The sequence below is a fragment of the Theropithecus gelada genome, chromosome 4, assembly GCF_003255815.1.
Source record: "Theropithecus gelada isolate Dixy chromosome 4, Tgel_1.0, whole genome shotgun sequence".
NCBI classification, from domain to species: Eukaryota; Metazoa; Chordata; class Mammalia; order Primates; family Cercopithecidae; genus Theropithecus; species Theropithecus gelada.
Genome location: NC_037671.1, coordinates 134,695,826 through 134,710,673, shown reverse-complemented (window position 1 = coordinate 134,710,673; position 14,848 = coordinate 134,695,826). Strand labels below are relative to the sequence as shown.

The 14,848-nt window shown below is 35.7% G+C and overlaps 1 protein-coding gene across 2 annotated transcripts in view; it reads left to right on the top strand.

Moving 5' to 3' along the window:
- Nucleotides 1–11,781, top strand: part of WASF1 (WAS protein family member 1) — a 73,302-nt gene extending 61,521 nt beyond the window's left edge. For both annotated transcript variants that reach the window (XM_025381864.1, XM_025381865.1), the window contains 6 exons: nt 2,912–3,065; nt 4,384–4,501; nt 6,017–6,189; nt 8,047–8,226; nt 9,382–10,010; nt 10,923–11,781. In XM_025381864.1, coding sequence (XP_025237649.1) covers nt 2,912–3,065; nt 4,384–4,501; nt 6,017–6,189; nt 8,047–8,226; nt 9,382–10,010; nt 10,923–11,080 — 1,412 coding nt within the window. In that variant the 3' untranslated portion in view covers nt 11,081–11,781. The remainder of the gene's footprint in view (nt 1–2,911; nt 3,066–4,383; nt 4,502–6,016; nt 6,190–8,046; nt 8,227–9,381; nt 10,011–10,922) is intronic.
- Nucleotides 11,782–14,848: the final 3,067 nt, after the last annotated feature.

Genomic DNA, 14,848 nt, shown 5'->3' with positions numbered 1-14,848 from the left:
CTCTGATGGCTAATGATGTTGCACATCTTTTCATGTGCTTATAGGCCATTTGTATATCTTCTTTGGAGAAATGTCTATGTAGTTCCTTTGCCCATTTATAATTTGGATTATTTGTGTTTTTATTTTTGACTTGTTGGAATTCTGTGTATATTTTGGATCTAAATCCTTTATCAAATAATGATTTGCAAATATTTTCTCCCATTCTTTAGGTTGTCTTTCTTGGTGGTGTCCTTTGAAACATGTGCATGTATCAATACATTAATTACACCTCATGGAATTCTTGAAATAAAATCATTGTTAGTGATGGAAAAATACTTTATGGTCATGCTTTCAGATATATAATTTATAGCCAAAATTTGTTTTTTAGATAGCTCAACTATTTCTAACTTAAATATAAATTTATGCCATCAAATAATAGAGAAATACACGGGCAGTTCTCATATGTAACAGAAATAAAAGTCAACATTTAGTTTCAAAATATTGTTACATTTTAACAAATGTCTTAGAACCACCGTTAAACTTGAAAGTGAAAATACAGATAACAGTAAATAAGATGTTTGTGTTAAAAAACAAATTTTAATATTTCAACAACTATACTGTCAGAATTATACATAGTTTCCTTTAAAATTTTGTGGAGCAGTGGGGGAAGAATTCAGAATCTAAAAGCTGAACTACTTCATTTGAAATTGTTTTGGAGAGGTTGTATTGAAGGAGTTTTCAGTTATTTAACCTTGGTTTTTTAATTCAGTGGGAGTTCAAAAAAAATAACATGTGTACAGTACTAAATTGTATAGTGTGGTATCAGTTTTTTTTAACCATTTTGTAGTAACTGAAAACTATCAATTTTGAAAATATTTTTAAATGAATTTTAAACAAAGACTTGTACAATTATATTTAAGTCAATTATGTTTATAAACATTATACTGATTTATTGCTTTATAATTCTATTTTTTTAATATCAGATGTTATTGTTGGCAAGTGGAAGGGGCTTCACCACAATGGTCAGTTAATAATGAGACAAGCGATAAATGGGAGGAGTTGAAGGTAGAAAAGTACAACATGCTTATTACTTTACATGTTTCTTATATCCTTTACCAAGGAAGTCTGGGGAGATTAAACACTAGGTTTCATCTTAGTTACATACTTATTGATTAATAAGTGGGGTAGGAGAGTGGCAAGAATTGATCCACTTTGACTGCAGAAAACACAAGCCACTTCTGGCAGGAGCCTGAAAACAGTGTGTAGTATTGTGGCAAAAAAATTAGCCTTAAAGGTAAACAGATCTGACTTCTGTGTTCTGGCTCTTCTGTTTATTAACTGTTTAACCTCAGGTCAGTTATATACTATTTCCTAGCCTTGGCTTTCTTGTAATATTTCAAAATGGAATAATTCATATCTTACTGAATTATAAAGATTAAATGAAATGAAAGTTAGCACATCTAGTATGTACTCTAGCACATATAGTATGTACTCATTAAATACTGTATCTCCAGTGCCACTTTTTAGTGACAGTGGGGAAAAACTTTTTGCTTCTCTGAATTTTATTTTAGTATTTATAAGTGTGTTACAGGTCATGCAGCAGTAGAGTTGCTAGAAATGCAGTTATGGTGCCGCCGTTGCAGAGCCAGCCTATTGCACCACCTGTGCCATTGGTCCCATGTTCATGTTGAGTGAATTTACTTGAGAAGATGATAGGAAAATTATTTTAGGGAGAAGGATAACTTAAGAATTGTTGGCCGGATGTGGTGGCTCACACCGGTAATCCCAGCACTTTGGGAGGCCGAGGTGGGCAGATCACGAGGTCAGGAGTTCAAGACCAGCCTGGCCAACATAGTGAAACCTCATCTCTACTAAAAATTAAAAAAAAAAAAATTAGCCGGCCGTGGTGGCAGTTGCCTGTAGTCCCAGCTACTTGGGAAGTTGAGGCAGGAGGGAGGAGGAGGAAGGAAGAGGAGGGAGGAAGAGGTTGCAGTGAGCCGAGATCGCACCACTGCACTCCAGCCTGGGTGACACAGTGAGACTCTGTCTCAAAAAAAAGAATTGTTAGGATTGTTATACTGACCTTGCTATGAGGGTATTTGTCTGTATACTTAAGGCCATATTAAATATCTAAGAAACTACTTTATTTTTTAATATCAGGAAATCACTCTAAGAGTTAAGAATGCAACATTTTTGTATATTTGTTATTTTAACATGCTGCACAGTTCAAAATAAATGAAGTTATTTTTAAATCATCACATATGTGATGGGGCTGTGCTAGTTACTGGGAATACTAATGTATAAGATAGTCTGAGTCTTCAGGAGCTTATAGTTAGGTAGAAATCCTTATAGTACAGATAAAATATAAGTTAAAAAGAATAATATAGATCGCCCAATACTTAAAAATATTTCCTTTACAGTAAAGTTTGTTTTAACTTGATAGTACACACAAAAGATTTATAGCATATGTAGTGTAGAGGTTAACAGCGTGTTTAACCCACAGTGCCACTAATAAGTAAGTAATTCTTTTCACAGTTACTGATGTAAGCTAAAAAGAAGGAATAAAGGGAGATGGAAAAGAAGATTAATAGGAGAAGAGAACCTAAGTTGGTGGGGGCCCATGATGGCAGGTAGAAGAAAGAAAAAGGTATATTTGGTTGAAATGTAGATATGTTTCAGATGTCTTTAGGGCCTTCTGAGCCCTAGAAATCAAAGGTTAATTAAAACCTATCTGATTGGGAAATTAGGCACAGAATGATAAGGGTAAGTATAATGATAGAACATTTATAATGTGGTTTCTGATTCATAAGCCACTAAGGTCACAACCTCTTGAACCGTGCTGACTTTTAGTCAAATACAGTATATGAATTTGCCCTTATGTTAAATCATCTTAGTGAAATAAAATAAAATGAATTCTTGATTTTTGTTTCAGTGTCTTTGCAAGATATAACAATGAGGAAAGCTTTCCGAAGTTCTACAATTCAAGACCAGCAGCTTTTTGATCGCAAGACTTTGCCTATTCCATTACAGGAGACGTACGATGTTTGTGAACAGCCTCCACCTCTCAATATACTCACTCCTTATAGGTAGGTAGGTTAATAAATGGTAGCCCTATTATTTATCTCAGACTTCAGATTGAAATGCTAAATCCCCAAACATTCTTTATTTCATTGGGCTTCTAGCCAACACAGAGAGCCCTCTCTGTCCACCACCTTTGGAAAAACCTTTGTTTTATTCACTGGATGAATTCCTAAGATTCTGGCATACAAAAGACAAGACCTATTCAAAAGAGTTGTTTTGACAAGTTAAGAAAAGCCATTGGTAAACTTACTAATATAAAGAGATAAGGAGTCATTATTGTCCTTTTAATTTAATTTTTAACCAAATGGAAAAAGCTCAAAATTCTGTCCTTCTAACAAAATAAACATTATAATTTTTGCTTGTTTTGTCTACTCTTTTTTTTTTTTTTTTTGAGGCAGAGTCTCGCTCTGTCACTCAGGCTCACTGCAAGCTCTGCCTCCCGGGTTCATGCCATTCTCCTGCGTCAGCCTACCGAGTAGCTGGGACTACAGGTGCCCATCACCAAGCCTGGCTAATTTTTTGTATTTTTAATAGAGACGGGGTTTCACTGTGTTAGCCAGGATGGTCTCCATCTGACCTCGTGATCCACCCGCCTCGGCCTCCCAAAGTGCTGGGATTACAGGTGTGAGCCACTGCGCCCGGCCTGTTTCGTCTACTCTTGATTTGTGTGCATTAACTTCTTATATAATGAATAGGTAGTACCTTAAAATGCTTTTTACCACTTTGAATAAAATCCGGAATTATTTAACCTTTTTTTGAAGTTCTTTCATGTAGTTTGTTAAATGGGTAATTTAAGATGTATGACACATCCTGAATAAAATAGTATTTAGAGAGTTATTTGAAATTGTAAGTCAGTGTGCAGATCATTAGATATAAATGTGACTGTTAGAATGACTATTACGTGATGTATTTTGGATTTAGTAAGATAAATCATAGTATTGGCAGAAACTTCAAAATTTCTCTATTCTACATGATGTTATTGTCTTTTCAGGCTTTTATCTTTGGCAGAGCTATTTGTAATTATTGGAATTGCCCAAAGGACTTTTGAGAAAATTTGGGATTCAGCAGAAGTTAGGGATGAAAATTGCCCAGCTGTACTTTGAAGTATTAGTACTAACTCAGAAAAGCATCTGGTTTTCTTTTTTTCTTTGTTTCCTCAGATTTGTGAGAAATTTTCTATTGGTGCAATATTCAATTTTATTTTGTCAATATTTTAACACGAGCTGTATTTTATTGATATAAGAGGATAAACATTTTAGTGAAATTATTTCTGTTCTGATTGCCTAAGTCTTACTAATGTGTGTTTTAATTGATACATTTCAGAGATGATGGTAAAGAAGGTCTGAAGTTTTATACCAATCCTTCATATTTCTTTGATCTATGGAAAGAAAAAATGTTGCAAGATACAGAGGATAAGAGGAAGGAAAAGAGGAAGCAGAAGGTATTACAAGAGATTAAAAAATTGAGGTTAATTTTTGTATATTTGTGTTTTGTTGCATATATTGAACTTCATTAATCTTGTATTTTGACAGTTTTATTTTATTGGGTCCATATAGTTAAATACTGAAGTCTTTATAACTCCACAGAAAGAACACAGTCTGATGGGGAGCAGATGAGCAATTAGGTTATTAGAGTATGGCATAATAAGTGCTGTAGCAGAGGTATGCATAAAGGGTTTAGATAACACAAAATAGCATCTGCTTTAGCTAGCAGCCAGGGTAAACACTTCCAACAAAGCTTATAATGAATCTTGAAGAACAGATAGGAGTTAGTTAGGTGGACCAAGGAAGAAAGGAACATTTTGGTAAGAAGGAACAATGGAATCTTGTACAGATATTGGTAACGTAGATTAAGCTAATATTTTCTGGCTACAGAGCACATCCTAAACGTTTCTCTCCTAAATGTGTTGGAGAGGTTATTATATTCACATGAAATTTCTGTTATTTCTGTTGTCATTTTCCACTTTCTAATAAAATTCACTTCTATCTGCTTTATATTTCATGTTAATGATAACTGAAAACACAGAAGGTTGAAGCAAAGTTAGATTTAGGCTGAATTATGAAGGAGGCAAGTTCTGTCTTTATCATCTCTCTGGTTCTCCTGTAACTATCTCCACTTTCCCTAATCCCTGTATAATGCCGTTGTATTGTCTTCTTTGCTAGATGGTAACCCAGTATTCTAGCTAACATTTGCAAACTAGTGACTGGCAAGCCAGATTATGCCTGTAGGGAGTGTTTCATTTGCCAAACACAGAGGTTTTTAAATTTTGGAACTAGAGTGCCTGAGATGGACATATCTGTCTAGCTCACCACATGCCCCATCTTACACCCGACTGACTTCATTCATGTATGTTATCCGCTTGGCCGCTTTGGGCATTTGAATTTGTTACACTTACTCTAGCCCTTTCTATACTTTCTCCCCCAGTTTTGAATCACTTCTTGTTTTACTGTTTAAAGACAATGTTTTCTGTTGAGTGATATAGTTATTATGGGTTAATTAGATAATTGAATTTTTTTCTAATGTGTTGGCTAACTAATCAGTTACTTCCCAGATAACATAACCTTAGTACATTTTTACATTTCGATTAGAGGTAGGCAATGCCATTAATGGTAGAAATTTCAAACTAATGCCTGTGGAGCAAGGGTTCATGAATCTTTTTTCATGTGAAAGACTTTCTGACCTCAAATCGTATTCTTTAGGCGTACTATTTTGTGTCTGGCGCCATCAGTTCGAATTAGGGGTTAAACAAAACATGGCAGGAAACTGGGACTATAGCACACTGGCTAAGATTTAACTCGGAATGTACAAGTGAACCATTTCTGTGTTACTTTTACTATATTACGATGACATTGTCTTTTTTAGTGTTGATGTTAGAATGTTATTTTGATTGTTATAACCTCTTTTTTAAAAAATTAGCACTTAAGCATTTGACTTTGTTTCAATACATCTGTTATAGCAGAAAAATCTAGATCGTCCTCATGAACCAGAAAAAGTGCCAAGAGCACCTCATGACAGGCGGCGAGAATGGCAGAAGCTGGCCCAAGGTCCAGAGCTGGCTGAAGATGATGCTAATCTCTTACATAAGCATATTGAAGTTGCTAATGGTCCAGCCTCTCATTTTGAAACAAGGTTTCTTTACTTTTGTTTTTGTTTTTTTAAAAAAATGATAAAACATTGGCTTTATTTGTAATATCTGTACTTCTAAGTCTTGAGTCCTAAACTGTTGAACAGGCAGACCCTGTTATAAATATAGAGATTACTTCAAAATCCCGACCACTGTGGGCCTACTAAAGTCAGGCCTTGAGCAGGTCATTTTCATACCTGGACTTTAGTTTTGTCATCTGTAGAAAGAGGTGGTTGGAGTGGCTGATCTTTAGGGTTGTTTTAGCTTTAGTGTGAAATCTCAATAGTCTCTCAATATTTCGGGCACAGTCTGCTAGAATTTTGTAATAGAAGTGTAGGGTCTGGGATTTTTTTGAAATACTATTGATTTATTGCATATAAAATAGGAGTGAAGAAGGGGTTCTGTTTTGTTCCTTTTGCTTTCCCCTGACTTCCTTTCTTTGCCACATCACCTACCTCAGATACATTAGGACTTTCAAACAAAAGTATTCATCCCTTTTGTAGAAAAGAATAGGTCTTTTTCCTTTCTCAGTGGCCAGGGGCCCTAACTAAATAACATACTACCAGCAAACACATTAAACTGGCATCTCTCTATGAAGACATTTACTTGGGTATAGTCATGTTTGTTTGTTTGTTTTGAGACAAAATCTCGCTCTATCACCCAGGCTGGAGTGCAGTGGTGTGATCTCGGCTCACTGCAACCTCTAACTCCTGGGTTCAAGCGATTCTCCTACCTCAGCCTCCCAAGTAGCTGGAATTACAGGCACACGCTACCACGCCCAGCTAATTTTTGTATTTTTAGTAGAGATGGGGTCTCACCATGTTGGCCAGGCTGGTCTTGAACTCATGACCTCAAGTGATCTGCCTGTTTTGGCCTCCCAAAGTGCTGGGATTGCATGCGTGAGCCACTGTGCCCAGCCTAGTCATATGATTTTTTAATGGAGAAGAGCTTAAGGTTTTCTTTTAAGTAATATACATATAAATTATTGGGCCATAAGTGTGCAACATCTTGACCTATTTTAGGAGAAATATACATCTGAGAGATACTATTTATCTGTATTACTGAAAGAATTGACATTAAAAAATTATAGACACATTTATTTCTACTACAGTTGAGTAATTAAGGTACTTATCTGGCTCACTAAATACAGTAATTTCTGACTTGCTGTGTGCACATCTGTTAAATCCAACTTTGTCCCCAGAATGTACTAGTAAATATTTATAAATCTTAACATGTTCGAGGTATCTGAAATTTTGCTTACATCTAAGTCACATGTTGCTATGTTACTCAGCTGTTTTCTGAGTACCCTTGCACGTTTAAAACAGCAGAAGGACAGAAACAATATAGCTAGCCACCTCTGTGCTGTTAGTATCGGGGAGGCCTTTCTCTCTGGTGCAAGACTTTTAGAAGTCATTTGAGAGCACACCGAGATATACTAATAGTAGAAAACTTATTTTCCTATTCTACCTTTCTGTCATTGGCATCTTCTTGTAAAGAAAAAAACTGAAATAGAAGCAGATAGCTTTCCACACAATTTGCTAAAAGTTAATTATTTTCTTGTTTATTAGATTACGTATGTAATGCTTTTCATCCTGTGAGTTGAATTAGTATTCTGTTATAAAATAATAAAATAACTGATGGTCATCATAGTAGATCTCTAAATCAACAAGTAAGGGTTACATTGTGAGCAGCATTCTTTGTTTTAAAAGCAGGATTAATGTAATACTTTTCTGAAAGTTTCTTAAAAATAGTTAAAATGTTGGCATTGAAAGGATAAACTTTAAATATTTAATATCTCATGTAGAACACTTTTCCTCCCAATAATTCAAGAAAAATTCACTGATACTGTATATTTCTTTTAGACCTCAGACATACGTGGATCATATGGATGGATCGTACTCACTTTCTGCCTTGCCATTTAGTCAGATGAGTGAGCTTCTGACTAGAGCTGAGGAAAGGGTATTAGTCAGACCACATGAACCACCTCCACCTCCACCAATGCATGGAGCAGGAGATGCGAAACCGATACCCACCTGTATCAGGTATGTTGGAACAAGCATATGATGTTTTATCTTAGGAGTCAGTAACTTTTTCTTTCAAGGATGAGATAGTAAGTATTTTTGGCTTTCAGGGCTTACAGTTTTTGTCACAAGTACTCAATTCTGCCATTGTTGCATGAAAGCCACCATAGACTATACATAAACAAATGTGTCTGCATTTAAATAAACTCTGTTTATAAAAACAGGGAGCAGGTCTGATTTGGTCTATGGGGCATTATTTGTAATCTTCTGGTTAGAGCTGACACACTCTCCTAGGAAAATTTAGCTAATAAGAATTTAAAGACTAAAGCCTGTTTCATTTTATTATAGTGTTGTTATTAAGCATATCATGTGCAGTGTATTAAGAAAAATTAAGGATTTTTTGGAATGTGGGTAACAGTCTAAGAAATGGGAACCAAAGATGTGATTATTAATACTAATTTGGTATTAAGGAAAATACTTAAAGAATTTCAGAGAGGATTGGCAGTTGCTCATAATAATCTTTCTGTAAAGCTATTTTGAAGTTTAATCTTGTCAGTTATTATCCAAATGATAAATTTCTAATAGAGAAATATTAGGGAAATTTTCTAATAGAGATATAGAGATCAGCTTTACAATTTTCAGTTAAAAATCCAATTTTCTATCACTGACTCATTTGATGTTCCATCCTCAGGAAAAGAGAGAGCTGTGAATTTCTTTCTGTGGTTTGTAATTAGCTGTCATTGATGTAACTGAAATAGCATATGATGAGACTTAATAGTTTCAGTATAAATACAACATTATATTGGCCACAAGTATTGCTACAAAATTGCATTATGATCAATGTTGAGTCATTACAGAGACTCCTGTCAGTATAGAATTGAGCATTTTATTTATCAAAGTGAGCCTAAAATGTCTGAGTGGATGCAAAAGTTACATGAAAGAATGAGACTATTTAGACTATTACAAACCAAAGCACCACTCATTAACTTTTTTTGTTGATGTGCTTTTAGTTCTTTTTTTCCCTAAATGCTGTTGAAGATGTTAAATTTCTATAGGAGCATGTTAATGGATCTATTTTGATATAATTACTGATAGTCATTTATAGTTTGTGTGGTTAGATTTTCTCTTTAGGCTTTTCTCTTTTAATAACTTGCTAGAATCTCTTTGTCATTTCAGTTCTGCTACAGGTTTGATAGAAAATCGCCCTCAGTCACCGGCTACAGGCAGAACACCTGTGTTTGTGAGCCCCACTCCCCCACCTCCTCCACCACCTCTTCCATCTGCCTTGTCAACTTCCTCTTTAAGAGCTTCAATGACTTCAACTCCTCCCCCTCCAGTGCCTCCCCCACCTCCACCTCCAACCACTGCTTTGCAAGCTCCAGCAGTACCACCACCTCCAGCTCCTCTTCAGATTGCCCCTGGAGTTCTTCACCCAGCTCCTCCTCCAATTGCACCTCCTCTAGTACAGCCCTCTCCACCAGTAGCTAGAGCTGCCCCAGTATGTGAAACTGTACCAGTTCATCCACTCCCACAAGGTGAAGTTCAGGGGCTGCCTCCACCCCCACCACCGCCTCCTCTGCCTCCACCTGGCATTCGACCATCATCACCTGTCACAGTTACAGCTCTTGCTCATCCTCCCTCTGGGCTACATCCAACTCCATCTACTGCCCCAGGTCCCCATGTTCCATTAATGCCTCCATCTCCTCCATCACAAGTTATACCTGCTTCTGAGCCAAAGCGCCATCCATCAACCCTACCTGTAATCAGTGATGCCAGGAGTGTGCTACTGGAAGCAATACGAAAAGGTAATTTTCTCAGCTCCATGAAAAGCATTGCTATAGTAGCATTGGAAATTTTCTAAATATTTAAGACAAAAATGTGTTCTTTATTTATAAAATTTTAGGTGATCATGTTGTGTACAAATGGCCTTTAGAAAGTAAAGCTATATCCAACTTATATTTAAAATCATTTTCCAGAAAATAGATCACATTTGATCATTTTATTTTCATGCTTTTTGGTATCCTTAAAATGTTTATTGAGTGAATGAGAAATTTAATATATCAGACTTGCGTTATAGAACATTTAATTAAAACCCTTTATGTTATGCTTAATGTGTATATTAACTCCTTTAAAAATAGTATTTTCTTCAATGTTAAGGCTGTTCATTTCGGGTATCCATGACACTTACTCTACCAGATGCCTTTAAAGGAGTGAGGTTCCTCCCTTAGTAACAAAGGAAAGACTTCTCATATTCATTCATTTATTGTCATTATTTCCTAAGCAATGACTGTAGGCCAGGCACTGAGCATATAAAATGAATAATAGTGCCTTTCCCTCAAGTACAATGGATAATGAAGCCACAGAAAATATATTCAACAATGTTTAATTTATTTGACCATTGGGATGATAGAAGAAATGTACCACCTCATTAATTTTTTAGGGGGTGGTAAGCAGGGAGGTATAGTAGACCATGATGGATAAATAAACTCTAGATACCTACTGGGATACCTGGTAAGTTTTACCAACTAATAATACAGATAACATAAAGATTTAATGCCTCTCTCAGTATGATTTCTTCACATTCTTTTCTGATCTTTTTATTTTTCCTATTAGTATTTCTCATGTGTATTTGATTTTATTCCAGAAATGTTAATAATATCAAGTATTTAGTATTTAGTATTTTGATTTAAATGAATGGTTTGGATTCACTATATCAGGTATTCAACTACGCAAAGTAGAAGAGCAGCGTGAACAGGAAGCTAAACATGAACGCATTGAAAATGATGTTGCCACCATCCTGTCTCGCCGTATTGCTGTTGAATATAGTGATTCGGAAGATGATTCAGAATTTGATGAAGTAGATTGGTTGGAGTAAGAAAAATGCATTGATAAATATTACAAAACTGAATGCAAATGTCCTTTGTGGTGCTTGTTCCTTGAAAATGTTGGTCATTCTAGTGTTTTGCTTTCTTTTCCTTATAATAAATGACCCTTTTCCTCCATAACTTTTGATTTCTAAGGAAAATATTAGCATACATTTCAAACTAAATGTTTTACAGTGGCTTATCTTTTTCTTCCCCCTGAAAAGACTAATTTGGTCAAATAAACCACTAAGTATTAAGCATGGACAGCTGTTGTTAGAGTAGCAGATTCAGTTTTTTGATATATCTTAATTGTGTACTTTGTGAATTTTAATTTAAAGAAAGCAACTGAATTGAAATCTTGAGGGCAGCTGTATCTATTAATGAGCCTTATTCCATTTCCTGATGTTTTAAAAGAAGAAACACTGCCTTGATTATATGAATACACTCAGAAAGTACATTTAGCTTGTAGTGTTGAATTCTCTTAAAGGAATGCTTGAATTTTTTCATTATTGTTTTATTGTTTTTATATACTTGCCTTATTTGAATGTTTAGCAGTATCCCCTTCCCACTTACATATTGTGTGATATGATTTTGCTTGCCTATAGGAGTTAAAAACTTTTCCATGTGAAATACTCTGACTTAAACATACATGTAACTTACATAACTGTTAAGAATAACAGTCTGATTTAATAAATGGTTCATTTTAAAAGTTCATCAGTGTTTCTGTTTGAATAAAATGATTTATCATAATTTATCAAATACTGTATGGCAGGCTTTAAATAGTGAATGAAAATTTAAAAAACACTTAAGCTACATAATTTCCTCTTAATTGCACAGCTTCATATTGTCTACTGTGTAAGGTAGCTTTTATGTCATTTTCCTCCTAAGTTCATAAACTCTATATTTCTCAACTGTTTGTGGTTTTAAATTAAAACCTCAACTTGTCATCTAATTTCAGCAAACCTTAATTTCAGTTTAACAGTGTTCTTGAAATTACGTTTTGCAGCCAGGCATGGTGGCTCACGCCTGTAATCCTAACGTTTTTGGAGGCTGAGGCTGGTGGATCACTTGAGCCTGGGAGTTTGAGACCAGCCTGGGCAACATGGCGAGAACCCCGTCTCTACAAAAGTATACAAAAATTAGCCGCGCATGGTGGGGTGTGCCTGTAGCCCCAGCTACTTGGGAGGCTGGGGTGGGAGGATCACTTGAGGCTGGGGAGGTTGAGGCTGCAGTGAGCTGAGATCATGCCACTGCATTCCAGCCTAGGCAGAGTGAGACCCTGTCTGGAAAAAAAAAAAAAAAAGAAAAATTGTATTTTGCAATGATAAAATGAGTTAATGTTTGCACAACTTAGATTTAGGGATGGAGGGGAAGCACCATTAATATCAGATTACTTCATTTAAAGAAACAACTCAATGAAGTTTGGGTAAGTTGATTGTAGAAGTGACTGCGGTCTTCAGCCTTGCCTATATCTACTCCTTTTGCAGTACAATTTCCAGTTCTTCCCATCAAGAGGTGAGTTCTGTTCCCACGCCCTTGAATCTGAGTGTCCCTGAAACTTGCTTTGGCTAATAATAGCATGTAGCAAAAGTGACGATTGTGCCAGTTCTAAGCCTGGGTCTCAAGAAACCTTGCAAGTTTTAGCCTTCTCTCCTTCCATCTCCCTACCTCCCTCTCTCAAACCTCTGCCATGAGAATAATCCCAAACTAGCCTGGCTGAAGATCAGAAACCTCATGGAGGAGAGGTATCTCAGGTGAGACCATCTTAGACCAGCCAAGCCCAAACTCGCTTGCTGGTGGTAGACAGATAAGCAAGCCTGGACAAGGTTAGCCTAGACTAGCCCAGCCCAGCCCACTGATTCAAAATTCATGAGCAAAAATAAATGCTTATTGTCTTACACCTAAGTTTTGAGCTGCCAGCATTATTGTGGCAATAGATGGTTGATGTGCGAGGTCACTTTGTAACTTGATAATTTGGAGGAGGCTGTCTAGGCAGATAACTAATGACCTGTAATCTTTATAGAATAGGAATAATGAACCAAATTCTATTGTGGCAATTCAGTTTGGACATTAAAAAAACATTTTCTGATAGCTTTAATAAAATACTTGATTTGCTCTTTTGGGTAGCCTAGAAAGAACAAGAGATAAGAGAGCCATTTGAAGTTCCTTTCCAATGTCATGAAAATGTATATTGTCAAATTTAACTCAAGAAAATATGTCACAGTTTAAAGTCTGTCTAAGTGCTCTTACAGTCAAAAGGAGGCAACTAGTATGTATATTTTATAAAACTCAAATATATATATATATATATATTTGGGGCGAGATAACCAAAACCTAATAGTGCTGGTTTTGAAGCAGCTAAGGATGTTACAAAAGGAAATTGATGAAGATTTCTTAATAATAGAAGCAGACATGTTAATCAGTAAAGCCCTACAATATATATGCTCAGTAGTCTATGATAGACTTTTTTCGTTTTTCAGAACATTTTTGGAAGATGAAAAAGTGCCTGCAGACTAAATAAGCCAGATATGTAGTGTCCATTTTAAAATCAAAATAATCTTTTAATCTAGATATTTAGCTTAACTTGCTGAGGGAATTTTGAAACAGAACATTCAGTGGCCAATTTTCATACCCTAAGAAGAATGAAAGTTACTGGGTAATAACTACCTTCTTGTTGAGTTGGTGTACTACTCAACAGGGTCATGCACAAGCATAGAATCAGGAAAAAAAAAAATGCATTGTGTACCACAGGGGAAACAATTGGCTTCGCTTGTTTTGGTTGATGTCACCTATTTACCTCTATTATCAAATCCAATGAATGCTTTTTAATCCTTAATTCACATATTCTGTGTTTATTCTACTTCCTTGAAGCTTTCAATCTGTTGGGCCTTTGTTTTACTGATCCTCCTTCTCCTTCCCAGGAGGAGACAGAAGGAGGAGAGGGAAATACCTAGCAGCAGTGGTGTTTGGGATGAAATGCAGTCATTATGGAGGAAAAGGGAGTTATTCTATATCTTTTCCTAATGAAGGAATAGTCATAAGCTTCAGATTTATAAGGCATTTTAAGCCATCACCACTGCTTTTATGACTTACAATCAATCTGGGCAGATGAGATGACTTCCAAAGCATTTTCGTTTTGTAAATATTTACTGAAAGATAATAATAAGGTTCATTTAGTTTGTTTTCTATAAATCATGAAACATCTTCCTCTATTTTTACTTTTAGAAAGCTCTGCCCTTTAACAACCATCTCACATCTGTATTTTCATGAAGTCTTCTCTAATTACAACTGGAGCTCATATTCCTTTTGAATTTCTTTTTTGTTTTTTTTAAGACAGAGTCTCACTCTGAGCCGGAGTGACAGTGGGCTCAGAGTCTCACCCAGGCTGGAGTGCAGTGGCATGATCTCGGCTCACTGCAGGCTCCGCCTCCTGGGTTCAAGTTCCTTTTGAATTCCTGTAATTCTTTTATTATAAGCTTTTTTCAAGTGATACTCATACCATTTTGCATCACAGTTATTTCCTATTTGAGCTTGCCAAATAGATTACTTGCACAACAGCAAGGGTGTTGTCTTAAATACACAACTCACAATATCTCTTTGCATAAAGAGGTTCAGAAATACGTTCTTTTTTATTTGGTCCACTAGGCCTCTTAAAATTATTTCTTCCTAGGCACTGCTCCTGTTTAAAATTTCTTTCTCCACTAATCTCAGTAACATAGTTGATGTAAAACTAATCCTAATTTCATCAGAACTTCATATGTGTGTATTTTAATAAATGA